Below are 25,950 nucleotides of genomic sequence, written 5' to 3'. Positions count from 1 at the left end.
GTGACTATATTAATTTTATATTCATATAATGTTTGAGTATGTACATGTGTAATTGTTTATATGTATATGCTGATTAGTTTAGATTTTATTGTAGATAATATTCATAAAGAGAGTGGCATTAGTTTTTAAACGTATTCACATTGTGTGAGATTATCATAAAACATTTTAAGATATCGATAATCAATAATCAAATCATCTGTCTATTGTCGTTTTGCATGCCTTATTTATGGATCAATTCTAAAAATAATTTTTCAGCGGTAAGTGATTTTTGCGAGGCAAACAACTTTGCACTATATAACTTTGTAATAAAATTATTTTTACGACTTGTGTTTTTCGTTTTATGTTCCATTTGCTTTCAAAAATAACGAACCAATTCATACCAAGACACTGAAGAGTCGACCAAGCATGAATAGGTGTATGAATGACCTTTCTACACATTGGTCAACTGAATCTTGGAATGAAAGGGGACGATAAAAGCCAAAAGAGCCGCTGGCACATCAAAGATGTCAATTAAAGCACATCAAAGCTCGAGAAATTCTAATGTTGGCAGGATATCTGTCTTCTTAATGCAGGTAAAGAGAGGGGATGCCTTGTTGGGGAAGCCCGATGAACCGTGGTTTAAACCGTTTCTAATCCTTTCTTTTTAAAATTGCCTGCATGCAACTACAAGCCTCTCTATAAATTGGCAAAGTTTCGGCATTTCTCCTCTCTGTTAAGCACGTTTGGCTGCCTTGATCAGTGGAGGGGCATTTGACATGAATTTAAAATTGTCTCTATTTGTTTTACTTTCAAATGCACTTTCGATTATTAACAAGTGCGTTGCTTACTTAAGAGTGCAGCCGTGTGATGTTTACTTTAAATTCCAGGGCTGTCGCCTAAATGGACCACTCGTATCATAACTTTTCATTCTTGAATATATCCAAACACGATTATGCATTTACAGTAAGACTACAATGTGAAACAAAAAAGGGACAATATTTTGGTAGTCAACCATTGGTAAATATTGACATTCGTGAACAGCAGACAAGTATCTTAAAACAAAAAATGAACCCCTGTGACATCGCTCCCCTGTGCATGATGTGTAGTTTTGGTTTAGAAGGACGGTTTACCTCTCAACGTCTGGTTCCATATTGAAGCGATATCCCAAAATCAATACAGAAAGTATTTTACGAGATAGACTAAGCCTGGGTTATATGACAAACCCAAATATTTCGTGGATTTCACACGCATTTCTTAATCATTGCAAAATATAGAGCTTTTGCTTTTACCCACAATAATTATTAATATTCTGTCATTTTTACTTCACTGATATGACCATGTAGTGCGTTTGAGGTGGTTTCGTTTCCAAAAGGTATCGGTCGTCTTGGCCTTTCTAGGCACATTCGAATGTATAGATGTTCTATTGATGTATTTTCATTCAAATAGAATCTTTTCAGTAATTAAAAAAGAATATTAAGGTGGTAACATATGGCTTTTCTGTATATTTGCATACGAATTAATTTTAACAAAAACATGTAAGAATGAAATAGATCATGGATAAAATTGCACAAAATATAGTCCTTGGAAAAGAAGCGTCAGATGCTGCTAGAGAGTTCACTTCCGTGGAGGGATATTTCGTGCTGGTGATCACTTCCTCTGACGTAATAATAAACAGACACTGTTCCACCCTTACATTGCTATTTGCGAATTCTGGGTTAACACACACATAATACTGAGATATGGGTAGCAGATTGTCTATCACGTAACTTTCCCTGTATGCTGGTAAATAATTTGGTTGCGAGTCAAATGGACACTTGTTCGAATCCACACATTTGATGGTCACGGACCAGTATAACTGGCCCCCTTTTGCATATGGCCAAGAGACATTGACTGACCGGGACAGTACATTTGAGATAGTTAGATTCATAGATATAAAAATGTCTTTATCAAAATTAAAATTCACAAATCTTTCCAATGTATTACATTGTAGAGAAAATAGTTTTAAGGAGTTCAGAGGGCCGACAAAATCCTTAGCGTCTATCACTGTGAATTTATTTTTACCAATGTCGAGTTCCTGAAGATTTGTTAGATCTTTCATAGCGGTATTAACCACTTCGTCTATTTCATTATGGGCTAATCTCAACACTTGAAGAGATTTCAATTCCCGTACCATTCCATATTGTAATTTTGTGAGTTTGTTCCTTGTTAGATCCAGCACAAATATAAATTCGTTGAAACTGTCAAATGCTCCTGTCTCTATGCGCGATATTTCATTAGAACTAAAATCCAAATAAGCGATTCTTTGCACTCCACGAAACGATGACCTCCAAAGCTGGGTTAACTTGTTACTATTCAGAAGCAGCTTGTCTAGAGATAACCCGAAAAATGCACTGTCGTTTATTAGTTCGACATTATTTTCACTAATATTCAAATTCACTAGATTCCCCATGCCCCTAAACACATTGCTAGTCAGGGTTGACAATATGTTTGATGATAAGTCAAGCTCCCGTAGACTAAATCGTACCGCATCCAAATCAGTTGCACGCAAAACAGACAGTTTATTGCTACGAAGACTTAACTCCTTTAAATTGACTAGTCCACTCAGACTGAATGACTGTAATGTACGAATTCTGTTCTTGGCTAACGATAACAGTTCTAGGTTTCTCAGATGTGTAAAGGTTCCATCATGGATGTATTCAATAAGATTATCTGATAGATCCAAAACCCGTAGTTTCATTGTCTTGGAAAATAACAAAGACGGAATTTCATCTAAATGGTTGTCGCGAAGATAAAGCTCTTCCAAGCTTACAAGATTTTCAAAGCTAGTGTTATGTACATCCTCTATTTTGTTTCCGTCCAATCTAAGAATTTCCAATTTTTCCAGAGAAGAAAATAATCCGGAATTGATGACAACAATGTTATTCTCTTCCAAAAACAACTTTCGTAATTGTGTCAAAGGCACAAACACTTTTGGAGAGACGCTCCCAATGGCGTTCCTTGCAAGGTTCACACTTGTAAGCTGAGGATGGTGGTCAAAAATATTTTCAGGGAGGTAGGAAATGCTGTTCAAACTTAAGTCCAAATATATGGTCGTTGTTGGGGTATTCAGTAGTACATCACCTAGATGGTTGGCAGTTAAGGAGGCATTGTCACAATACGTGTACAACTGCTTATGACAGCGACATGGTGGAGGACAAGAGGCGGTTTTCGCCACGATACAAAACAGAACAGCGGCCACCACAACGTCAAAATAAGGAAGCTTCATCTTCAATGGACGGTGTGAGCATTTTCCAATTTACCTGCGAATAGAGGAGAATTGGTTTGTATTTTGCATACACATACAGAAGAGACACCTGTCTTAAGTATTTAAAAAGATTAAAACTTCCATTAATGCGCGGACACTTTTGTGCAATAAAAGAAATGATTTTATGGGTGTAAGATAAGACGAGAATTTAAAGGCATAAATCTTAATCGAAAAATAATGCAAAAATGCGCTTCATAGGAATATCTTGATGAATAGCCGCTAAAATATTAGTGTTAACTTACAACTAGAGAGTGTTTAGTCTACAAAGCTGCACGTTCTGTTAAAAAAATATCCCACATAAAAAATCTGCCCATACAGGATCCTTGGTGAAAAGATAAATGGACGCAAAAGCTATTCAAGATGACAAGAACAGACAATGGCTTACACAGGTGACAAAGGACAAGACAAGACCCCGGTCTTTGATCGAGCCAAAGCCTGCTAAATATCACAAGTAATAGCTAATTTGTTTAAAACCGAAGCCTTTCTTCTCGAGCTGAAACATTTAACACTTAATCTTTTCATACCTGTTTACCAGTCTTCTTAACTCAGTTTTCAAACTAATTGACCATATGCTTTGGTGCTTTTGTACACATTAGGACAACATTTGGTGTAATTAATTGGCAATGTTTGTGAAGATGACAAGAATACGGATTTCCAAACGATCAAGTAACCCACCTATCAGAAAGCAGCCTGTGCCTTGAACAAGAGGAAATGGTTTATTGAAATTGACAGCATGTCTCTTAATGAAATAATTATTTTATTCCGATGTTGATTTGGAACTCTGCCACTTAATTATAAGGAAGAAACATGTTTCAAATTCTAAATTACAATTAGGTGATGACACTTCGATGGAATAAATAACAAATGGGTATATTGATTAATGGTACCTGGGTGTAAATATGTCGTTAATGGGCCCTCGGGGTCACAGGTAAATTATATGGTTTAATTACCAGGTATGTTTAATATTTAATCCGAAAATCGTCCACCCGTACACGGCCTATCGGGGAACAAGAGAAGTTCAAGCTCTTTATCAGATCATAAATCACGGACACACAGGCATTATGGGGGAAAACAAATTCGTGATGACTATCTTAAGCCATATCAGATGGTGTCAATTGCCAATGAAACCTGAGAGAAAAGGCTTAACCAGGCGTGACCGGATAATTACTTGATCCCAATCTACCGCTGTGCGATTAATATCGCTTTTTAAAGTCGCTTTTAAACAATATGTTATTTCATCCAGGATTTTGACAACTTTAAACGTCAATTACCTACTGGATTGTATGGTACCATGCATTTCAACAATCCCCCTTTACTCCCATTATGATTTGCCCAGCATTCTAACTTTCAACGCGAAAAAGCAATACATTCATTTAAATTGTAAAAAAAAATGTCCAGATAATTTTAAATGATAGCGTCTTTTCCTTTCGATGCTCCTGTACAAAACCCGTCAATAACTTGTGAGATAGAGGAGCCAGACAATATTCAAATGTCAAACTTTGAGCAGACTTCCAGGGGTCGTTTTCAAGGTCTCTCTCACTCATTCCAATATTATTAACATTAAAATAAAGTAAAATGAAAACATTCCAAGGTGTAATGGTTTCAATTGTAAGGCTAGTGAAGCAATGCACAATCAAAAGCGTGGTGTTCCAGGGTAGACCCGAGCATGCATGACGAAATCAGATTCGATAACTTAACTCAGTAAATGTTTCCTTTATGCAAATCATAATGTTTTTTAAACCCCTTAAAATGTATAAATTAATCATAAATGCTTTTGTAACTAACCTTCTTTTGTTGCGTACATAAGGAATCTGTGGTCCCCTGGAGATATTTTCTACGTCTAAAGTTGCTTTGTCAAGTTGCACGAGTCAACCTGCAACGAAATAAACAGACTGACTGTATTTCAACCCCCCTGAATTTAAAGAGAGCAAATATTTCATAAAGTTTTAATTTATGGCTTGGTCAATGACTAAAACAATATCAAACATAGGTTATTTACAATCACTCCAGGTCATTACAAGTTTTTTCGATCCGGCTGACAAGTTTTTATTGACAAAATGATTCCAAGGTGTGAAAATCTATATTCCACCATGGCTCTTCGCCCTACAGTAGATACATGCACACGTATATATAGCAGACGATTTATATCGGGTTTACCTGGAGATACATCTTACCTTCAGATGTTGGGTACAAACAAGTTCTAATCAAGAAAATCCCAAACTTTCCGTATACTTTATGGCCGTGTTTGTACCTCTGGGTTTGTCATTTCGTGCCATAAAAATATCCTGGCTGAAAGCTTACCTGGAAACAGGGGCAAAGTGGGAAGGAAAGGAGAAAAATAAAATAAAATACCTGTGAACAGTGAACCAGATGCACGGCTGTCGATCCATGATACGAAAATGTCCCCCTACACCTCCGACAACATGATTTTTCCACCTGCACGTCTGTGTATTCTGGTGTAAATGTCATTCATGAAACCAGAGCCCGTTGTCCAATACGCGTCTTCGAAGCCCAGCCGATTGTTTCCTACTAAACTATTAATAGTGTTCATACCTGTACAGGGTTTTAGGCATTGTAAACACTTACGCTGCTCTAATCCTACAATATTTGACTTTCCTGCTTTGTCTGGGGCTGATCCCCCTGTCTCATTTAAATATCTATTTCGTCCAATATTTACATATGTACAATACCACTAATCTAGCTAATCCACGCGACTTTAAACCCTGACTTTCTGATGTAAATCTCCATGGGCTCATAAAGTTTTTAATATGATTGTGCATTAACTTTTATATCTTATGGCACATTCCTGAATAAGGCTTAACACTTACCTTGATCGGCAACTCGTTTCAACTGTGGCATTGAATATAAATTTCTGTCCAGCTTTTGACAATAATGCACACTACAAACGAATTCTAACAGCACTCAGTACTTACAGAGATACACGTTATTTCCTTTTTGGATCTAAATTAGAGGCAAATGTTAGATAAAAATAATAAGAATTTATTGTAAAGTCAATAAAAAAAAACATCTATTAGCCTTTATCCTTGTATACAGATTTTGCTGTAATATACAAGTACATAGGATATTGTTTGCGTTTGTTGCTTTCCTAATTTCCTTGTAGAAAGATCAAAGAGAGAGAGAGAGAGAGAGAGAGGTGTTACAAAATACATGTTTTTCATTGCGCAGAAAGAAAAATGTAAATAGTATGGATAGGATCTAAACAAAGAATTATTCTAAATGTTGCTGGTGCCGTGTTGTTGCAAGTTATGTCGAGTACATTCCTAGGTTTCCCCTTACCGGTGACACGACACGATCAAACCATCAGTGTACAAATAATGACCAAAAAAGATAAAACTCAAGTCAATGACGGGAAAGCAAAACACGAATCTCAATTCATATCCTGCTTTATTATGTATTCTTTGAAGTGAAAGCTAAAACACGAAAATATCATAACAATTCCATAAAATCTAATACTTTCAGATACCCAAGCATGACTCGTAACATTGGGGTCAGTGTTCAGCAATCCTGATTCGGGACTCTTAAGGACATTCAACTGGTTTGGAGGACTGCGATTTGTTTTATTCAGGTACATCCAGGTGTACCTGCAATAACATCGTCTATTTTAATTGGTAAAAGGTCTGGCCTTTGAAACCAAAGATTAATTCATCTAATGCGTGTATAAATTTCCTTGTTAACCCACTCTATCGTTGACTTACATGAAATCTTCTTAAGAAAGATAAGTACACGGAAATGAATTTAAAGAGAGAGTGCAAACAGTAATGGATCAACTTTTTTCTTAACAAGACATAGTCTCCGTTATTTATTTCTTATGTCTCATTCATTTAGACGTTTAATGTGATAGTATAAATGTTTCTACATTTGACCCTGTGCGATGAACAAAACAGGTCACAAACATAAAGAAATTCACGAAGATATAAAATACGAAAGTTTGTGTTATTTCCTCAAAATGTCGATAGGTATAGATTTTACTACCATCTATATATAGTTCCTAAAAAGGCTAAATAGTTAAAGAACGTGTTGATTTACATTTTATATAAAATATTATTTTCAAAAATCTATACCTGAAAAATTAATAAACCGTTTCTTAACTTAATCACATCTATCGATACAAAATCAATTATCTGAATATTCACTTTATATAAGTATTTCGTTGTATGAAGTTACCTACCCACTCCTTCATTTGTACATTTACTTTTTACAACCACTAGTTGCATTCATACAACCGTAACAACAGGGCCGCATTTTATTTATTTATTGATTTTCCATTAATTCATTATAAGAAGTTGAAATGCAAACATCAACATAATAAACGCGGTTACACCATCAATTTTGTATTTACCGTGGTTCATTAGTATTGCAGTTTGCTGTGCGATGTTCACGACGCCATCAAAAAAGTTCATAATTGTTGCCCAATGAGTAATAAATTAATCTACTCTCAGGCCAAAGTACGGCTATGTCATTTATCCTTTCCCTCGGCACTGAATATTTCATTGGAAACAAATCTATTTTAAAATTTAGGCCTATTTAAAAGAGATTTCTTGATAAATGCATATCTCAATTCTGCACTGTTTGGCATATACTGAAATGATTTTCTTAAAACCTTTTTTATAAAATCTGGTATTTCAAATGCATATATGTCACAATAGAATTGTTTTGTAGCTGTACTATACTAGTATATCTAATATATATATTGCAGAATATAATTTCAACTTAATATTGTTAACTTGTTTAATTTTTTTGGCCAAAATTGGACATTGAAAAGAGTAAGTTATGTGGTTCTTTATTTTGAAAATGTAAAGGGGTTAAGAAGATCGGGATCGGGGTTGCAAAATTTATATCCGGGACATTGGGTGAAAAATGGCAGCACCCTGTCCATCGGCGGAGGTACATTTTGCACAAAAACTAGCTGCAAATGAAAAGAGAACGAGGGACATTGCATTCAAGAAGCTGAAGAAATGGCTCCAGTCTCGAACAAGTGATGGAAAGGGTAAATTATGATTTAACTTAGCAAGGAAATTAATAATTTACATTGAAATTTTGAGCACCACGTGTATCACTAAATATTTCACTTAGATATTTCAATCGTGGAATTCATGCTATACTTTGGGTTTTTTTGTATTGTAGCATTATTTATGAAAAATAATACATTAAGTTTTGAATCTGAATAATAGAGTCATTTTTCAGAGGCGGACTTTTTGAAAATATGGAAAGGACTTCATTATTGTATGTGGATGCAAGACAAAGCCTTAATTCAGGTATTAAGAATACATGTTAATACAAAAAAAAGTTATACATGTAAAAATACATCAAATTATTCATATGTAGACTTTAATGCACCATCTTTTTTTTACCTGTATTTTATTTCATCTAGATTTTAACATATGTTTTTGCATTACACAAGAATCAAGTGTTGTCTCCTTATTTTGTTGGGACTCTCAATTTGACTACAATAATTACTTCCTATAGTCTGTCCCAAGTTATTGCTTCCATCAATTTTTGATGATTTTTAATAAAAATACACATACCTGTGAAAGAAATACAAGTGAAATCGATGAAAGGGAATATATCCAAGATATCTTCATCGAACAATTATCCCTTTTCACTCATAAAATTTCACAGGAACGAAAACAATTTTCTTACGGAGATTTGTAATGGGAAATGTTTACATCTTTTCTCCATTCAGAATACACTCGGAATACATTGCACAATTTTTTAACATTATCATCCAGGCTTATTAATGGCTGATGCAATGCAAAATCTCCGTAGACTTTCAATTTTTGGATGTGTATTGAAACCTGAAGCGATAGAGGGGGCGTTTCAAAACAGATAATCTAGACATTTTTCATATTAGTGGATGAACGTAGTTTGAGCACAAAGGTATTTACTATTATCGAAATATCAAGCAAAAAGTGGTTGAAGCAAAAACTCGGGACATAGTATAATTTACTATTGCCCGCTACCACCTCTGGGCCATAAGCCCCTGACAAGAGGCCCAGGCCCCATTATCCTATGCAGTCCTTTCCACCTCTTTCCAGGCCCTGGGGTCATAAAAGTGGACAAGCTCACTTTTGATCTCAGTCTCGCTTTTCTACTATATATTCCTTTTGAAAAAGTGAGACTGAGATCAAAAGTGAGCTTGTCTAACTTATATGGCCCCAAGGCCAGTTCTTTTAAACAGTTAAAGCCCACCTCCTAATCTACCCTTTGGCCTGCCCCTCTATATTAATGCAAGTCATTTACTCACTCCTGTGTTCACAAGATGAATTGTGTTATCTGTGTTAACTAGATTTTATTTGATATTTTCATACAATTTACTATATAGAAAAAAAAATGGCAATTAAAAACTTTGTTAAACCTGTACTGTGTTTGTTCTGCAATTCCACCTGTTTCAGGTTTGTCTGGAAATTTATCATTATTGCACTTCATAAAATATATTCTGCAAGATGTTAGATTATGCATGTGTCTGTTATTTTGTATTATGTAACATGATTGCAGGAAGAACTTTCAGACAACATTTGCAAACTAGTTCATGTGTTCGGCAATGTGGATATTTCCTTGTTGTTCCTGGGAGTTTTCTTCCAGACAGAATCAAGAGAATGGAGTGGAATAGATAGGTGGAGGATGGACAAATTCATGTTGGTAATGAACTAATGGCCCATTAAATGCCTGTTTTGATGTACACTCTATCCAAAATGATGATAAATTCACAACTGTACTTTCTGTGACAGTTAAAAACTGATTTAATGAGACTGATTGGATGGAATTTCAAAGTGTAGACATGAGCTCAATATATGATCTTTTGAATTTTTATTTTCATAATTCACAGTTAGTGTTACTTATCAATCCTCCATTTAGCTATCCAGAGAAATGCTGGGTCAAGGTTTAGCTCTTGTAAAGAAAGCAAAGTGGAAGAAGAAATACATTGAACTGTTCTGTCACATCCTAAAGAAACAAGTTCTAATGGCAGAAAATGATGGATACAAAATCCATATCACTGACATTTATCTAGATGAGATTGAAAAAGTAGGAGCCAATGTGGTAAGTTTAAGTTTAAAATGCAAATTGAGTGATTTAAAGATATATTCATTGTTAATCCGTCTATACTGATTTATCAGTTAAATACCAATACTAAAGATAATCTTTTTTTCTCATCTAATGAAAATATGACATGTCGAGTTATAAATATAAAATCTAAATTTTTGGTGTTTTTTTTTGACAGCTTACATCCAGCCAGATTGTTGATTTTCTTGAGCCATTTTCTACATACCTAGCAGAATCTAATAAGTAAGTTGTAACCTTCAGTTTTGTTTAGCTAATTTCAATAATGCATTTTGCCGTTGTGTATTCCAGCTAATATTTATCATCGTACAGATATAAAACTTTTGTATTTTAAGTACGACGCTGGTGAAGCGAGTAATTTCTAGAGTGTTTGAGGCCATTATACAGCAGACAGTTGATGATGCAAAGCGGAGAGCAGAACGCCTCATTCAGGTTCTTTTCCTCTCTCCATTTTATGGTGTATTGAAAAAGTTTTCATGGAAAATGCAAACTTCCAATATTTATGCACTCATTTGATTTCAATAACCTCTGAAATATTATAAAATTGCATTGCTTTTATATTTAAGCTTGTTTATTGACTATGTTTTATTTGCTAGGATGCACAAATTTTAAATCCCAATGTTTTATTGACAGAAAGAAGATGAAGCAAACAACAATGGAATAGACGAGGACGACTCTGATGAGGATGATGATACACCTCCAAGACTTGATGTGAGTTTGGCCAAGATATCGGACATTTCTGTTGAAATTATCTAAAATCTAAGAATCAACTGTCCTGTCATAGGCAACACTATAGTCGCATTTCCATGCTTCACTCCTACATTTTTGCTGCAAAAAATTCAACATTGTTTCATTTTTGTTACATAGTCTTTAGTGGTGTCTTTTCTGAGACAGGTATTCGAGCTCACTCTGTAACATGCCCTGTATGATGCAACATTACCTTGCCTGACTTTTCATGGAGGCAAAATACTGATTTAATGAGTCTGAAGGGCATAACCATGGTTTACAAAGCCAGTCATAGGCATACATGCTATAGATTAATGATTTGTAAGCATTCATTCCCATTTCAAAAAGGGACACCACATGCTAGTACAGTAAAACATGGTTATAACGAAGCGCCAGGGACGGGCGATTTTGCTTCGTTATAAGCGTAATTCGTTATATTCGTCAAGTTTACAACATGTAATATAGTCACGGGGAATGAAAATCACTTCGCTGTAAGCGTCAATTCATTATAAGCGTGTTCGCTTTATCTGTGTTTTACCGTACATGCAGTGCATATAGTAGATTTTCATGAAACAATTAGCATTCAGTAGTATGCTGAATGTACCATAACCTTAATTCTTTTACTGCCAGGTCTTGGTAAATATTTAAATTACCGTGTATATACAAATACCTATCAGACAAGAATGATAATGATTAAAATAAAAAATTATTTTTAGATATAATATTAATTGAAATGGTTTTGTGTAATGTTTTTACCTGTAGACTTACTAGGCAATTCATAATTCAAGTGACAGTGTTTGTAATTGTTCAGACATGCAGATGCAATAGAGTGATTTGATATCATTGTTCTACAAATTGTGCCAGACACATTTTAAATTGTACTTCACGAAAAATAATTTGTTTATTATTTATATTTACTGGTATATCAGTATCACATTATACCAATTTTGAGCTGAGTAAGAATATTATGCGATTAAGAAATTCCTCTCTAGTTCTATAGTGATATCCCTGTATGATGAAGCATTACCTTGCCTGACTGTCTGTGGAGGCAAATACTGATTTAATGAGTCTGAAGGGTATCACATTAAGCTACATTTTTGGAGAAAGTCAAGTATTTGAGGTGTAAATTTATAAGTGATTCTATCCAAGAATGGCAGCGTAGGTTTGATCATTGTTTTAAGTACAAACCACTCAGTCTCGGGAAGAAATAAATGAAGAGGCCATACGTAAATTTTATTTATTCAAACCAGCAGAATCTCTAAAACTTTTTGTCCAGGATAAAACTGCATTTCTCTTGCTGCACCATCAAATATGTATAATTATGTATATTAAATTTATTATCTGTCACATGTATATTGACAGTATTGTAACTCATTCCGTCAGCATGTTTTCAGAAACATGGCGTTTCAAAAAACCCAGGAGAATTCTCATCAAGTGAAGCTAGATTCAATCTTCACCATAAATTTGAGGTGTACACAGTATAACATTTTTTCTGTAGGGATGATGATCAGCTACTACAATTTGCTCTGTATGATGTAAATCTTATTTGCCTGACTTATGATGGAGGCAAAAAACTGATTTAATGAGGCTGAAGAGCAACTCTCTATCCTTGCTAGAAATTTAGATACCTAATCCATTTATGTCAATATGCCTGATTCCACAATGATTTTGTCTTTCATGCAGTATTTGTATAATTTTTTCAGTTTGACTATGGAGCTATTGCGGACAGGTTGTTTGAACTTGGGAAGAGTCCAGGATGTTTGAGTCGCCACAGAACTCTAATATACAATGTTGTTAAAAAGTAAGTTTTCTACATGTATACCTTTTATCCTTCTATGAAATGATACATATACCAGAAATGAATGTTATATTTAGGACCAGGAGTCCATTGATAATTGCCCTGTTTTTAGATAAATTTATTTTTTAATATTAAAGAGAAAATAAAAATGTTCCTGGAGGAGTTTCTAATTGATGTATAGGTGTAAATCACAAAGACGATATTAAAGAACGCATTTTGTAAACTCTGTATACTGGTACAGGTTTTAAGACAAATTTAAGTACATGTATATACATTTGTTCTAATGATAAGCATGTAAATTTCAGGTTTAGAGATTTAAATGAAGGTGTCTTGCCAGTCAAGGAAAAGGATTACTCTGATCTGAACAAGGGGTACATCAATCGGCAGGAATTTGCTCAGTCAGTCAACAAGCTAATTTCCATGGAAACAGAAGTCCAAAGACGGAAAAAGAAAAGTCAGAAACGAAAGAAAAACCAGCAGAAGGGTACATTTATTGCAGTTTTCTTTGCACCAAAAGTCTTGACACTGCACAGATCTATGATAAGAATATATTTATCAGTGTTTCCAGTTATATAATATGAAAGATTTATGATGTGTCTTGTTTGGCTTTTGTTTACGCAATGTATGTTTTGTTGTATAACTTTGTTCAAAGTACATACTTTTACATTGACATTGTAAGACATAAACTTTACTTGAATTCGTTCTAAAATGAGCAATGATATTTATTTAGAGAACCATGATGAACCAGTTCCAAAGAAAATAAAGAAAGAGAATTCAACACCTGACACTGGAAAACGAAGCACAGATGAAAAGGCAAATACTCGGACTGTAGTAAATGGGAAGACAAAAAAGGAGAAAGGACTCACAAAACTAAAAGAAAAGTTACTGGGAAAACGTAAAAAGGAAACAACTGCTGAGCCTTCTAAAAAGTCCAAACAAGCAGATTTGACCTCTGTAACTGCCGGTGTTGATACGCCAGTACATGTTGGTAATATAAAGAGTAAAAAAGCAACAACACCTGCTAAAAACCCAAATAAAAAGGATGCTGCTGTTTCGTCTGTTTCTTCAACAGCTAAAAATGCAAGGACTTTACAATCAGCTGAAAGAGGGGTGAAAGACTTTGATACACCAGAATTTGAAGTAGGTGAAAGTGCTAGTGTTAATTCAAATAAAACGACATCTGTACACAGACATGTTGGGTTGGACACACTGGAACTCAAACACATTCATGACCAAGAAGGAAGCCACGACAAAAGGGTGAAGAAAGATGCCTTGGAAGAGGAAGTTGAGATATGGGTACCCAATAAAAAATACACTGGAAAACTGAAGGGAATTCATGAACAACTATTGAAAGGTACAGAGGGCAAAAAGTTTGCTCAGTTTGAACATGGAGTCCACACCCCTCCAGCCTTCATTAGGAGGTCATTGGCCAAGGTGGCAGCACCAAACACTGACCCAGGGAAGGCATCAAAGGTAGGCCAGGAGTTGCATTGATAAAAAAAAAAAGTACTTGTTGTCCAAGTAACAGTTTTGTCCTTAAACAGGAATAAAAAATGTTCCATGTGTTAATTTATAATGAGGTATTTTATTTTTTTTCAAAATGGCTCATTCATTTTAAGTGAAGTTTGAATTTAAAAAAGAAATAACATACTGAAAATCTTGTATGGTCATCAAGAAATGCAACATGTGTGCATTGATCATATCTTCAATGTATGAAATAATTTTTTGATAAATTAAACAATTCATTATTTACATGTACATGTATAAGATACCTCAAATTTGGTGATACATGTAACTCATATAAATTGAATTTTTATTCTACAGAGAGTATTGGGGAGTGATGCAGGGGGTCATAGCTCTAAAAGGAAAGTCACATTCGACATGAAGAAAAACAAAGCTGTTGGTTAGTACCTTTATGATTCTTTTTAATGTTTATATTGTAGCTATGTATGCTGATATAAAATTCGGGAGACTTCAGTTTCTTTTAAAAATCTTGCAAAACAAGAGATTATATATGATAGTTTAAGATATAATAGTTGAATGATAGTTTAAGATATAATAGTTGAATGAGACTTACAGACAAAAGCTAATTTTTTCAGATTTTAAGAAGAGTATTCAGTTCAGCCCTGCTCCTTATAATCCGAACAAGAAACCTGAGCAAGGGATACTAAAAACACCAGACAGTTCATCCCAGAAAACACCAAAATCGAACGTTACTATAGCAACACCTGATGGTGTGACAAGTGTTTCATCACAGAGGATCTTGCGACAGGCAACCCCGCACGTAAAAAAAGGACGCGTGGTGCAAAGAACGCCATCTAGTGTTAAAAAACTGAGAACACCAGTGAGTTCAAAGAAATATACAGGGACACCAGTTCCTAGAAAAAACACTCCCGTGATGAGTTTAAAGTCCACCCCTCGCTCAAAGGCAGCTGATTTCTTTTGAGTTAAGATACCAACGTATTTGTATATTTGAGGTTGTCTAAATTCTTCCATTAAATAAAATTGAGATGAACTGGAATCAGTTACATTAACTGATTACGCTTATATGAAGTGATCCTTGTTTGCAATCACTAGTTATCGATGGTAATATAATTCATTTTGGATACTTTCATTGCAGCCGGATATTAGAAGTATTTTTTCAAAGCTGTATTATTGCAATTCATAAGTTCTTTTCAATGATTTTCTCTTTTGCAGACCCAGTTTTACTTACATGTAAATTAACAGCTGCAAAATCATTTTGTAAAAATATTACCAACTGGTATGTATTTGTACATACTAGTTTACATTTTATAATGTATTTCCATTTGTCAAAGCCATCAAAGTTGCAAGTGAAATATTTATTTTGATACAGATGACATTTCTATGCTGTATAAATAATATCATAAATAAATGTGAAACAAGAATCGTGTAATGTATTCATTTTCGATAGATAGTGTCAGCATATAACATATATTTTAAGGAAAGTTAATGATGAGAAAGAAAGACTTCTCCTTAGTCCTTAATCAGATTTGAACAAGGCTAGATGGTCTAAGCAAACATTTCTTGCCTGAACAGATAAGAGTTGACTGTAAAAGTATATTCTGTAAATAATGTGTAACAAAAAAGTTGGTTTGTACTATTTTAAAAGTTCTTTATTTTTATAATCAATATTTAAACTGGCCATGAGCTACTCCAAAATTTGCGATGGTGTCAAAACCAGTCATTAAATACTAGAGATTTGAACATGCATTTGGTATGTTATAACTAATGCAAGGTTTCCACACATTTAAAATTCACGTAACACACCCAACTCTGTGCGTCAGCAGAAAAGACACAATATAAAATTATAAAACATTTATATAAAATTCGTCTCCCTGCTGATAATTGTATCAAAATAGAAAACAACGTGATAAATATACTTATATATTTACCGTAATTGGTAATCTCTAAAAAGAGAACGTTATATAGTACACATGCAGCAGGATATTCGCGAATCTACCTTCCTATAACATGACCTTTTCTATAACTTGCTTATCTTTTCGGAAATTATTTATGTTCTTTTATGCAAGCAGTTTTAGATATTACAATATAACAAAACACTGAATTATGGTCAGACTACACGTTCCTCGAAAAATTATAATTATTTTCATATTTTCAACGGCCTGTCTGATACTTAGTAATATACCAAATAAAAAATACCACTGATAGTAATATAACAAATACAATTATTACCGGTATTATTTATTACCATTTTTTAAATTATTAGATTTCAAATATAAATTTATATATGCTAAAAAAATCTTATGGCAGCAGTTCGGGTGTATTTTCAATAAGATAATACATTGTATGGGAAATTGCATACTCTAGTGTCTTGCACAAAAGTCTGGTAAGGTACTCTAATTTTTGCAAGAAAGCTTGTGAAAGAAGTTGTAAATCAACAACAAATTCCTAGAGAAGTTATATAAAATTGAGGAACGTGTCGTCTAACCTTAAGATGTGTTAATATCATTCTATAGTGAAAGTGTGAAAAGAAATACTCTTAAATTATTCAAGTTTTTAAGATAAAAAATATAACTATACATTTAGACAATTTTACTACATGCTAGGAGGCAATGTGTGCTCGGTGGTTTCTGCCATCTTATGGTTTCCCTAGATTTTAACCTCCGAACAGAAGAATTTGATAAATCTGACTATCTATGCATTAATAATTGAATGAAAATACGTGACTAAAAACAGGTGATCGTGTCTAGAGTACATTTCAATCGTGGTTACTCTAAAGATGATCACATTATTGGCAACCCAGACTCCTCATTGGCGAAACCTTCGTGTGTTCAAGTCTAATACTTTCTCTATTTTCTACATAGTTGCTTTAATTCTTCCGTAAAAGCAAATTCATGAGTGTAATTGCAGCAAAACCTGAAAATATGAAGGAAAAGAAGTGACAATACTGGAAATTGAATCACACAGAGCTTTAACACGTACGATACAAATAGACATAATATGATAACCGTCAAATTAAAGATATCACTCACACACTACTGAGAACTTGAATTGTTTCGAAGCACTGGAAGGTGTAGTTGGATTTGCCCCCGGTGTAAACGTTACTTGAGCACCTGTTGTAGGTGCAAGCGTTGGTCCCGGTGAATCGGAAACACCTGCAGTGGAAAGCGTTGTGCTGGATGAGTCAGATACGCTGGAGGAAGGGAGAGGGGAAGAAACGGAGGATGTGGAAGAAGTTGGAACTGCATCGCTTGACGCTGAAATATTTGCATTATTTCTAAAGAAGCGTGCGTAAAGGTGCATGTATGCTTAATTCATCAGCTGACCGTAAGATACACCTTGAAATAAAAAGACTGTGAAACTTTCGTCATTAAATTAAACAAATAGTTTTTTGAGCCCAACTATCTATGTGCAACTAATATCATTTTCTGCCCTATCTATTTCAGCATTGCATTGATGCGCCGTAATCATACTGCTGTATTATACTGCTGGGATTATGTGCGCCGGCGAAAATTTATTGCATATTGCAAGAAAATGCCAACGCTTTTTCTGCCAGAGACGAACCTTCTGCGGTGAAATTAACTGAGGCAGCAGTGGCAGTAGTTACAGGGAGTGTGGTGGTACTGTGTGGCTCTAAAGATATTGTTGTACTGCCCCCCTCACCACCGTCCACCGTAGAAGCAGAAGCGCTAGCGCTCGCGTGCGACGTACTTAACGCATGCGTTGTAGCTTTTGTTGTTTCTCCAGAGAAGTTTGAGTCTGCAAAGCGTGAAAAATTATTATTATATACTAGAAATAAAGAAAAAAAGCAACAAAAGCAATTATCAAAGTAAGCATTTTTTTCAGTAGTGCTGAGAGTATTTAAACGTTTTGCTGCTATGACCATTCCGATGACGTTGTGTTTGTTTGATGTCATGTACTCCATCGTCGGTGGTGGTTGTTTTATTGGTGTTTGTTACTATTCCATTACATTACCTGTGGTCATTCCAAACGAAGAATTAGGCTCCGTTACCACAGAAACCGTCCAGTTAGTATGGTTAACATCAGTGGAGGACTCTGCGGTTGCAAAGGTTGTGTCGTTGGTCCAAGAGGTTGATTGGTTTTCATTACCAGTTTCGGTGGTTGTTGAAAACGTGTGATTTCCAATGTTATGCTCAGTGGTTGTGACAAAAGTTTGGGTTTCAATACCTGGCTCTGTGGCTGTCAAAGTTTGGTTTTCAATACTTGGCTCTGTGGTTGTCAAAGTTTGGGTTTCAATACTAGGTTCTGTGGTTGTCAAAGTTTGGTTTTCAATACCTGCTTCTGTGGTTGTCAAAGTTTGGTTTTCAGTACTAGGTTCTGTGGTTGTCAAAGTTTGGTTTTCCATACCATGCTCAGTGGTTGTGACAAAAGTTTGATTTTCCACATTAGTTTCAGTTGTTGTCAATGTTTGGTTTTCTACACTAGGTTCACTGGTTGTCAAAGTTTGGTTTTCTACACTAGGTTCACTGGTTGTCAAAGTTTGGTTTTCGATACCAGGCTCGGTGGTTGTAAACGTTTGGTTTTCTATGCCAGGTTTTGTGGTTGTCAGTGATTGATTTCCTAGAACAGGTTCTGTGGTTATTAAAGTTTGGTTTTCCATTACATAATCTGGTGTTGTCAAAGTTTGGTTTTCTATACCAGGTTCTGTGGTTATGTACAAATCGCCAGATTCTGTGGTTGTAATCAAAAGTTGTGTTATACTGTCTTTTGTTGTTATACTCATTTACTAAAACATTTTCACGTAATGGTGTTAGTCTCTTAGAGATGAATCTCAAAATAAGTATGAGCACATGAAAAATATATTCTTTCATAAGAGCATTGCAAGTTTAAATGTGTATACTGTTTGAGTATTTTGTCTGTGTGCTATCAAATCAAAACTTAATGCCGTGTTTATTTATAGTGTGATAATACATGTATATAAATATGTGAATTTAAAAAGTTCATGCTTAAAGTCTTCATTTTTGCGCTTATGCCTTTTCTTACGCACTCGCTTTTACATTTTTGGCTAATAACGCGCGGCAGACGACAACCGATTTAGCAATTGTCTCCAAAGGATAAATGTTTCATAAAACAGATTTAAAGACCCCAGCAGTTGAAAGCAAAATAATGGTCCGTGTTCGTTAAAAATAGATTAAAATTAATATTACTGCAATTGTGTTTTAAACGCAGAGGAATCATACCTGATCGTATTGTGTATGTTTCCTCGAGAAGACCATCCACACACGTTCCATTCCCACCAACCATACAGAGGAAGGTGGCGCTGTCATTTGTTTCCAAATGATATTCAAAAGAGAGTAGGCGCCTGTTATTGCATGCTCCGGACGCCATCACTCCCGAGTCGGTGATACTGGAGATGTTGAATGGAACATATCCTGTGCTGTTCTCAGAACCATCAAGGTAACAGAGTTGCACAGGTTCCGGTGTTGATCCAACCGTTGAATTGCACGTCAGAGTTACTGTAGTATTGGCCGGGTATATACTTAGAGAGGCGTTCGAAAAAAGTTCTGGTTTGGATGAAAATCGTGAAAAAGAAACTTCATTTGGTCCTTCTGCAAATGGAATTAATTTTAGTAATTCTGAATGCAGTTTTATTAATACAATATGTATTGTTATATTCAGTTGTATATTCGCACTAAATAACTCTATATAGACGAATAGTCAATAAATGTAATATTATCTCGTCCGAAAAATATTGACCGGTCAATATTTTTAGCTCACCTGAACCGAAGGTTCAAGTGAGCTTTTCTGATCACCCGTTGTCCGTCGTCCGTCCGTCCGTCCGTCCGTCCGTCTGTCTGTCCGTCCGTCTGTAAACTTTTCACATTTTCAACTTCTTCTCAAAAACCACTGGGCCAAATTTAACCAAATTTGGTACAAAGCATCCTTATGGAAAGGGGATTATAAATTGTTAAAATAAAGGGCACAGCCCTTTTCAAAAGGGAGATAATTGCGAAACAGTGAGTATAGGGTGCATGTCTTTAAAAATCTTCTTCTCAAGAACCACTGCACCAGAAATGCCAATATTTACACAAAAGCTTGTATATATAGTGAAGATTCTAAATTGTAAAAATCGTGACCCTCGGACCAAAACTGGGGCCCCAGGCGGGGTTCAAAGTTTAACATAGAAATACATAGGAAAATGTTTAAAAAATCTTCTTCTCAAGAACCACTGCACCAGAAATGCCAATATTTACACAAAAGCTTGTATATATAGTGAAGATTCTAAATTATAAAAATCGTGACCCTCGGACCAAAACTGGGGCCCCAGGCGGGGTTCAAAGTTTAACATATATAGAAATACATAGGAAAATGTTTAAAAAATCTTCTTCTCAAGAACCACTGCACCAGAAATGCCAATATTTACACAAAAGCTTGTATACATAGTGAAGATTCTAAATTGTAAAAATCGTGACCCTCGGACCAAAACTGGGGCCCCAGGCGGGGTTCAAAGTTTAACATAGAAATACATAGGAAAATGTTTATAAAATCTTCTTCTCAAGAACCACTGCACCAGAAATGCCAATATTTACACAAAAGCTTGTATATATAGTGAAGATTCTAAATTGTAAAAATCGTGACCCTCGGACCAAAACTGGGGCCCCAGGCGGGGTTCAAAGTTTAACATATATAGAAATACATAGGAAAATGTTTAAAAAATCTTCTTCTCAAGAACCACTGCACCAGAAATGCCAATATTTACACAAAAGCTTGTATACATAGTGAAGATTCTAAATTGTAAAAATCGTGACCCTCGGACCAAAACTGGGGCCCCAGGCGGGGTTCAAAGTTTAACATAGAAATATATAGGAAAATGTTTAAAAAATCTTCTTCTCAAGAACCACTGAACCAGAAATGCCAATATTTACACAAAAGCTTGTATACATAGTGAAGATTCTAAATTGTAAAAATCGTGACCCTCGGACCAAAACTGGGGCCCCAGGCGGGGTTCAAAGTTTAACATAGAAATACATAGGAAAATGTTTAAAAAATCTTCTTCTCAAGAACCACTGCACCAGAAATGCCAATATTTACACAAAAGCTTGTATATATAGTGAAGATTCTAAATTGTAAAAATCGTGACCCTCGGACCAAAACTGGGGCCCCAGGCGGGGTTCAAAGTTTAACATAGAAATACATAGGAAATGTTTAAAAAATCTTCTTCTCAAGAACCACTGACCAGAAATGCCAATATTTACACAAAAGCTTGTATACATAGTGAAGATTCTAAATTGTAAAAATCGTGACCCTCGGACCAAAACTGGGGCCCCAGGCGGGGTTCAAAGTTTAACATAGAAAAACATAGGAAAATGTTTAAAAAATCTTCTTCTCAAGAACCACTGACCAGAAATGCCAATATTTACACAAAAGCTTGTATATATAGTGAAGATTCTAAATTGTAAAAATCGTGACCCTCGGACCAAAACTGGGGCCCCAGGCGGGGATCAAAATTTAACATAGAGCTACATATGAAAAATGTTTAAAAATTTTCTTCTCAAGAACCACTTCACCAAAAATAACAATACATACACAAAAGGTTGTATATATAGTGAAGATTGTAAAAATCGTGACCCCCGAACAAAAGTGGGGCCCCAGGAGGGGTTTAGATTTTAACATATATAGGAAAATGTTTTAAAATCTTCTCAAGAACCATCGTGCAACTGTTTGGGATATTACTATGCATACATGTACATCCTTAAATAATGTAGATTCAAAAAATTGTAACTCCCGGACAATTGATGGGCACCAAGAGGGGTTCAAAATTTAAACATTTTAAAAAACAAAGGAAAAGTTTAAAAAAAAATTTCTCAAGAACTACAATGTTTTAGTTAGTGGAATATCTATGCATGCATCCTTCGCTTATGTAGATTCCTAATTCGTAAAATCGTGACCCCCGGACCAATGATGGGGCCCCAAGATGGGGTCAAAGTTTATTATAGAAATATAAAGGTAACAGGTTAAAAAATCTTCTTCTCGAGAACTACAATGCTTCAATTTGTGAGATTACTATCATGCATACAACCTTGGATAATGAAGGTTCGACAGTTTTAAAATAGTGACCCCTGGACTAATACTAGGGACCCAAGATGGGTTTAAAGTTAAATGTAGAAGTACCGGTATATATGGAAAATGTTTAAAAATCTTCTTTTCGAGAACTACAATGCATCAATTTGTCAGATAACTACGTAAGCACCCTCAAATAGTGTAGATTCGAAATTATAAAAGCCGTGACCTCAATCTAATACTGGGGCCCCAAGAGGTGTTCAAAGTTTAGCATAGAAATATAGAGGGAAAATGTTGAAAAATCTTTTTATAGGGAACTATAATGCTTCAGCTTGTGAGATAACTATGCAAGCATCCTTAAATAATGTAGATTCCAAATAATTAAAACTTTAGCACTGGACTAATACTGTGGTTTCATTAATATTCGTTGAATACCAATTTTCGTGGGTTTCGTTGTTAAGTTGATCCACGAAATTAAATGTTCATTGAAGTTCAATTTTAACTAACATTTTGTATTGATAGGATCATTGGCCATGAAATTACGTATCCTTGAAACTGTGGTTTTCAGAAAACCCACGAAAATTGATACCCACGAAAATTAATGAAACCACAGTACTGTGGCCCCAAAAGGGGTTCAAAGTTTAACATAGAAAGATATGTTGAAAATGTTTTTAAAAAGTTCTTCTCGAGAACTATAATGCTACAGTTTGTGAGATTACTATGCAAGGATCCTCAAATTGTGTAAACTCTAATGTAGTGGAACCAAGAGTTATCTTTCTTAATGTTCTGTACAGTCTGAGAGTTATTCCTCTTGAAGTGGAACTCTTCTACGTTCAGTTTTTCAGGTTGTGTACGTGCGGTCCCACCGCAGTGCTACACATTTTCATTCCTATGTTACTATTTATGTTGTTCAAGCCAACCATAAACCTCGGACCATTACTGGGTCCCCAGAAAGGGGTTCAATGTTTAAAATAGAAAAAGCATATGCTACGAAATGTAATGTTACAAGGAACTGCTGTTCAGGTGAGCGATGTGGCCCATGGGCCTCTTGTTTTTAATATTGACCGGCTAGGAATAATATTTAGAGAATATTCCCTCTATTTTGATATAATTGTTTCCGATTTGTTGATTCGTAAACAGTGACGTAAAAAACTAGTCGCAACTCCAAAACAAGGTGTCGTTATAGTAGACAATCAGTCAAGGCAAGTAAACAACGACCGCGCAATGCGACGGTTTGCTATCATAACGGACATAGGGATTTGCGAATTACTGTGAATTTAGAAGTAAAATCAGGTAGAATATCTGTATGGGCGGCGGAATATCACCAGTGACCGCTTGATGCCGAGGGTATTTTGAGAATGACTTTGCACATTGAATTCGTGAATTCTTTGTTGAGCTGAGAAAATTACGGCGATCTGTTTCCAATTACTTTCTTAAATTTTGGTCTGTTTCTTCACTATGATGTAACAAAACAAATGTTGACTTCGGGCAACATTGATTATATTAGCCTACTAAGAACTTGGTACGAAAATATTGCCCTCCGCTTCGCGTCGGACAATATTTCGTCCCTCGCGGGCTAATACAATCAATGTTAACCTCAACCCCAGTCAATATTTATTTCAAGCAATTTTAGGCTTGGGATTTGAGAGCTTATTCATTTTTCTTTTATTTAAAGAAAAAAAAGCTAGCATATCATCTGTTCCAGTAAATTATTATACCTAGGACGGTTATTGTCGCATCCCGATGTTGAATTAGAGGGGATCCTGATCTCGTCACAGAAAATTCACACCGATAGGTGACGCCGTCCTCGCATAAAACATTGGAGGCGGGAACATGTAAATGAAGGAGTGACGACGAAGGCGAGTCCACATTGCCGGAAACGTTGGCCCTCCCTTCTATTCCTGAATGTTGCCAAGATATTAGACCTGCATTTGAACTGCGATCATAAACTATCGAGACTATTTTGGAATCTTCTAATCCGAGCAGACCGGAAGCGTTGCTGTACATTTGGATGGAGTTCACGTCGGTTATGGCGGTGTCACTCGTATTATACTGACAAGCCACGCCCAGTTCATCACGTCCAAGGGTCACAGAAGGCGACACTGTGATTTGTACTTCTGCCAAAGCTCCTGCAACAGTGTTTATATAATTTGGAATGCATCTTAACTGAAAATCATATAAATGTACCTAATAATGTAATTTCCTGTTTTAAAATTTCATTGTTTTGAATTTTCGAAATAAAAAAAATGGTCAATGGACATCGAGATGCATCATCTTAGTCACGGGTATACAATTGCTGTTTATTAAGTGACTATGTGCCAAGTATGCTAATGTAAAATAAAACAATCAGCGAACAGCCCTTACAGATTTATGATATACTGTAGTAATTTACAATTTTGTACTGAAAGGCTTGTGACCTCTCCAATTCTCAAACCTTCAGTAATTTTTATCAAAGTTTTTACACTTTAATAACCTCTTTGCAAACTTTCCGCCCATGTGTCAAGTGCTATTGATATGGTCATGACAATTATCCTTTTGATTTGGTTGTAAAAACAAATTTATGATCCGCAAATTTCATGTACCCAATTTCGAAACCTGTAGGACAACATTTCAAGTCTTCGTTATGACTGCCAAGTCCTATTGATTTTCAATAGTTTCATTTTGTAAACTAACTTGTATAAGACATAAAAGATGACAAAAATAAAGATTTTATATAAATAATTTAGATTTTCGCTTTTGTTTGAACTTTATATTATTCTCATTCATAAAATTATCCAGCCAAGAAGAATAACAAATTTTGATATTAATGAATGTCTGAAACATATGTGATTTTTAAGACTTTAGCGAGATACAAATGCGACTGGTTTGTTCATTTGGATATAATTTTAATACACTTGAATCTCCCTTTTTTGTACGCAAGTTTATATTACAACTTCTGTCATTAAAAGATTATAATTTCGATGAAAATTGTATGTACATTGTATAACTTCAATGCTTAGAAAATAAACAAAGCTGCAAGAATGGGTAATCCGTTTCTTTTAAATAACATTTATCCATAGTAATGAAGGTCATAAACGTTGTTGTTGTTTTAAAAACTTTACATAAATAAAATGCGATAAAAAAATCTAACGATGAATTACATGTCCTTGTATAATTGAAATACTGAATATAATATTGTAATAAATATATATTCAATCTTTATAATTTTGTCTTGTACTAATTAAGTTTTGAATTGTCAACGAGTCCTGTTATTAACACGTTACTTCTTTTTTAATTAAGATTTTAAAAATATAATTTTAGATAATTTCAAAACAAGTTATCCTCACAATTTTTTAGAATTAAATAAAATTCAATATTTCAATAAAATTATAATGTTAAAATGTAAAATTGCCTCACCAAGAAATGGAAGGAATAAGAGGATATATGCTGCCATCGCTCTTTCCGATGTCCAGTAAAAGATCTGGATGAAAGTACTGTTTTATCAAATAGTGATAAACATTTTATTGCATACTCTTGATTAAATAAATAACACTTGAACTTTAACGTCCAGTCTCGGGTT

General features: G+C 34.9%; 3 protein-coding genes across 6 annotated transcripts; 1 reads left to right on the top strand and 2 right to left on the bottom strand.

Annotated features, from left to right (window-relative positions):
• Positions 1 to 1,452: 1,452 nt before the first annotated feature.
• Positions 1,453 to 6,039, bottom strand: LOC128156859 (leucine-rich repeat-containing protein 15-like). Of its 3 annotated transcripts, none has more exons than XM_052819178.1 (3): positions 5,636 to 6,039; positions 5,069 to 5,156; positions 1,453 to 3,278 (listed from the first exon to the last, which is right to left on the bottom strand). In XM_052819178.1, the coding sequence occupies exon 3, from the start codon at positions 3,242 to 3,244 to the stop codon at positions 1,502 to 1,504; it is 1,743 nt and encodes a 580-aa protein (XP_052675138.1). In that variant the 5' UTR covers positions 3,245 to 3,278; positions 5,069 to 5,156; positions 5,636 to 6,039; the 3' UTR covers positions 1,453 to 1,501. The 3 variants fall into 3 exon arrangements, with proteins under 3 accessions (XP_052675138.1, XP_052675139.1, XP_052675140.1); XM_052819179.1 differs by lacking the exon at positions 5,636 to 6,039 and adding an exon at positions 5,458 to 5,583; XM_052819180.1 differs by lacking the exon at positions 5,636 to 6,039 and adding an exon at positions 5,283 to 5,392.
• A 2,115-nt stretch (positions 6,040 to 8,154) lies between these two features.
• On the top strand, positions 8,155 to 15,793 carry LOC128155817 (ribosomal RNA processing protein 1 homolog A-like). The gene is made up of 12 exons (XM_052817692.1): positions 8,155 to 8,291; positions 8,489 to 8,559; positions 9,800 to 9,943; positions 10,160 to 10,342; positions 10,524 to 10,588; positions 10,699 to 10,795; positions 10,997 to 11,074; positions 12,793 to 12,890; positions 13,193 to 13,371; positions 13,618 to 14,360; positions 14,712 to 14,790; positions 14,987 to 15,793. The coding sequence occupies exons 1-12, from the start codon at positions 8,162 to 8,164 to the stop codon at positions 15,331 to 15,333; spliced, it is 2,214 nt and encodes a 737-aa protein (XP_052673652.1). The 5' UTR covers positions 8,155 to 8,161; the 3' UTR covers positions 15,334 to 15,793.
• Positions 15,794 to 15,934: 141 nt separating this feature from the next.
• LOC128155819 (serine-rich adhesin for platelets-like) lies at positions 15,935 to 25,912 on the bottom strand. Of its 2 annotated transcripts, none has more exons than XM_052817693.1 (7): positions 25,788 to 25,912; positions 24,110 to 24,520; positions 19,571 to 19,939; positions 18,345 to 19,061; positions 17,934 to 18,128; positions 17,402 to 17,626; positions 15,935 to 17,285 (listed from the first exon to the last, which is right to left on the bottom strand). In XM_052817693.1, the coding sequence occupies exons 1-7, from the start codon at positions 25,822 to 25,824 to the stop codon at positions 17,239 to 17,241; spliced, it is 2,001 nt and encodes a 666-aa protein (XP_052673653.1). In that variant the 5' UTR covers positions 25,825 to 25,912; the 3' UTR covers positions 15,935 to 17,238. The 2 variants fall into 2 exon arrangements, with proteins under 2 accessions (XP_052673653.1, XP_052673654.1); XM_052817694.1 differs by having other exon boundaries at positions 17,402 to 17,524.
• Positions 25,913 to 25,950: the final 38 nt, after the last annotated feature.

This window comes from Crassostrea angulata, chromosome 7, assembly GCF_025612915.1.
Source record: "Crassostrea angulata isolate pt1a10 chromosome 7, ASM2561291v2, whole genome shotgun sequence".
Taxonomy (NCBI): Eukaryota; Metazoa; Mollusca; class Bivalvia; order Ostreida; family Ostreidae; genus Magallana; species Magallana angulata.
This window is presented reverse-complemented; position numbering and strand designations above follow the sequence as displayed.

What these genes read in the sequence shown, in the direction of transcription:
- LOC128155819 (XM_052817693.1), bottom strand. Translation starts at nt 25,824, where the DNA reads ATGGCAGCATATATCCTCTTATTCCTTCCATTTCTTG. An exon ending in AACATACACAATACGATCAG is followed by an intron (nt 19,062 to 19,570) that starts GTATGATTCCTC and finishes TTACAACCACAG; the next exon opens with AATCTGGCGATTTGTACATA. An exon ending in AGTTAATTTCACCGCAGAAG is followed by an intron (nt 17,627 to 17,933) that starts GTTCGTCTCTGG and finishes CAAATATTTCAG; the next exon opens with CGTCAAGCGATGCAGTTCCA.
- LOC128156859 (XM_052819178.1), bottom strand. Translation starts at nt 3,244, where the DNA reads ATGAAGCTTCCTTATTTTGACGTTGTGGTGGCCGCTGTTCTGTTTTGT.
- LOC128155817 (XM_052817692.1), top strand. Translation starts at nt 8,162, where the DNA reads ATGGCAGCACCCTGTCCATCGGCGGAGGTACATTTTGCACAAAAACTA. An exon ending in AAGACAAAGCCTTAATTCAG is followed by an intron (nt 8,560 to 9,799) that starts GTATTAAGAATA and finishes ACATGATTGCAG; the next exon opens with GAAGAACTTTCAGACAACAT. An exon ending in GAGCAGAACGCCTCATTCAG is followed by an intron (nt 10,796 to 10,996) that starts GTTCTTTTCCTC and finishes TTTTATTGACAG; the next exon opens with AAAGAAGATGAAGCAAACAA.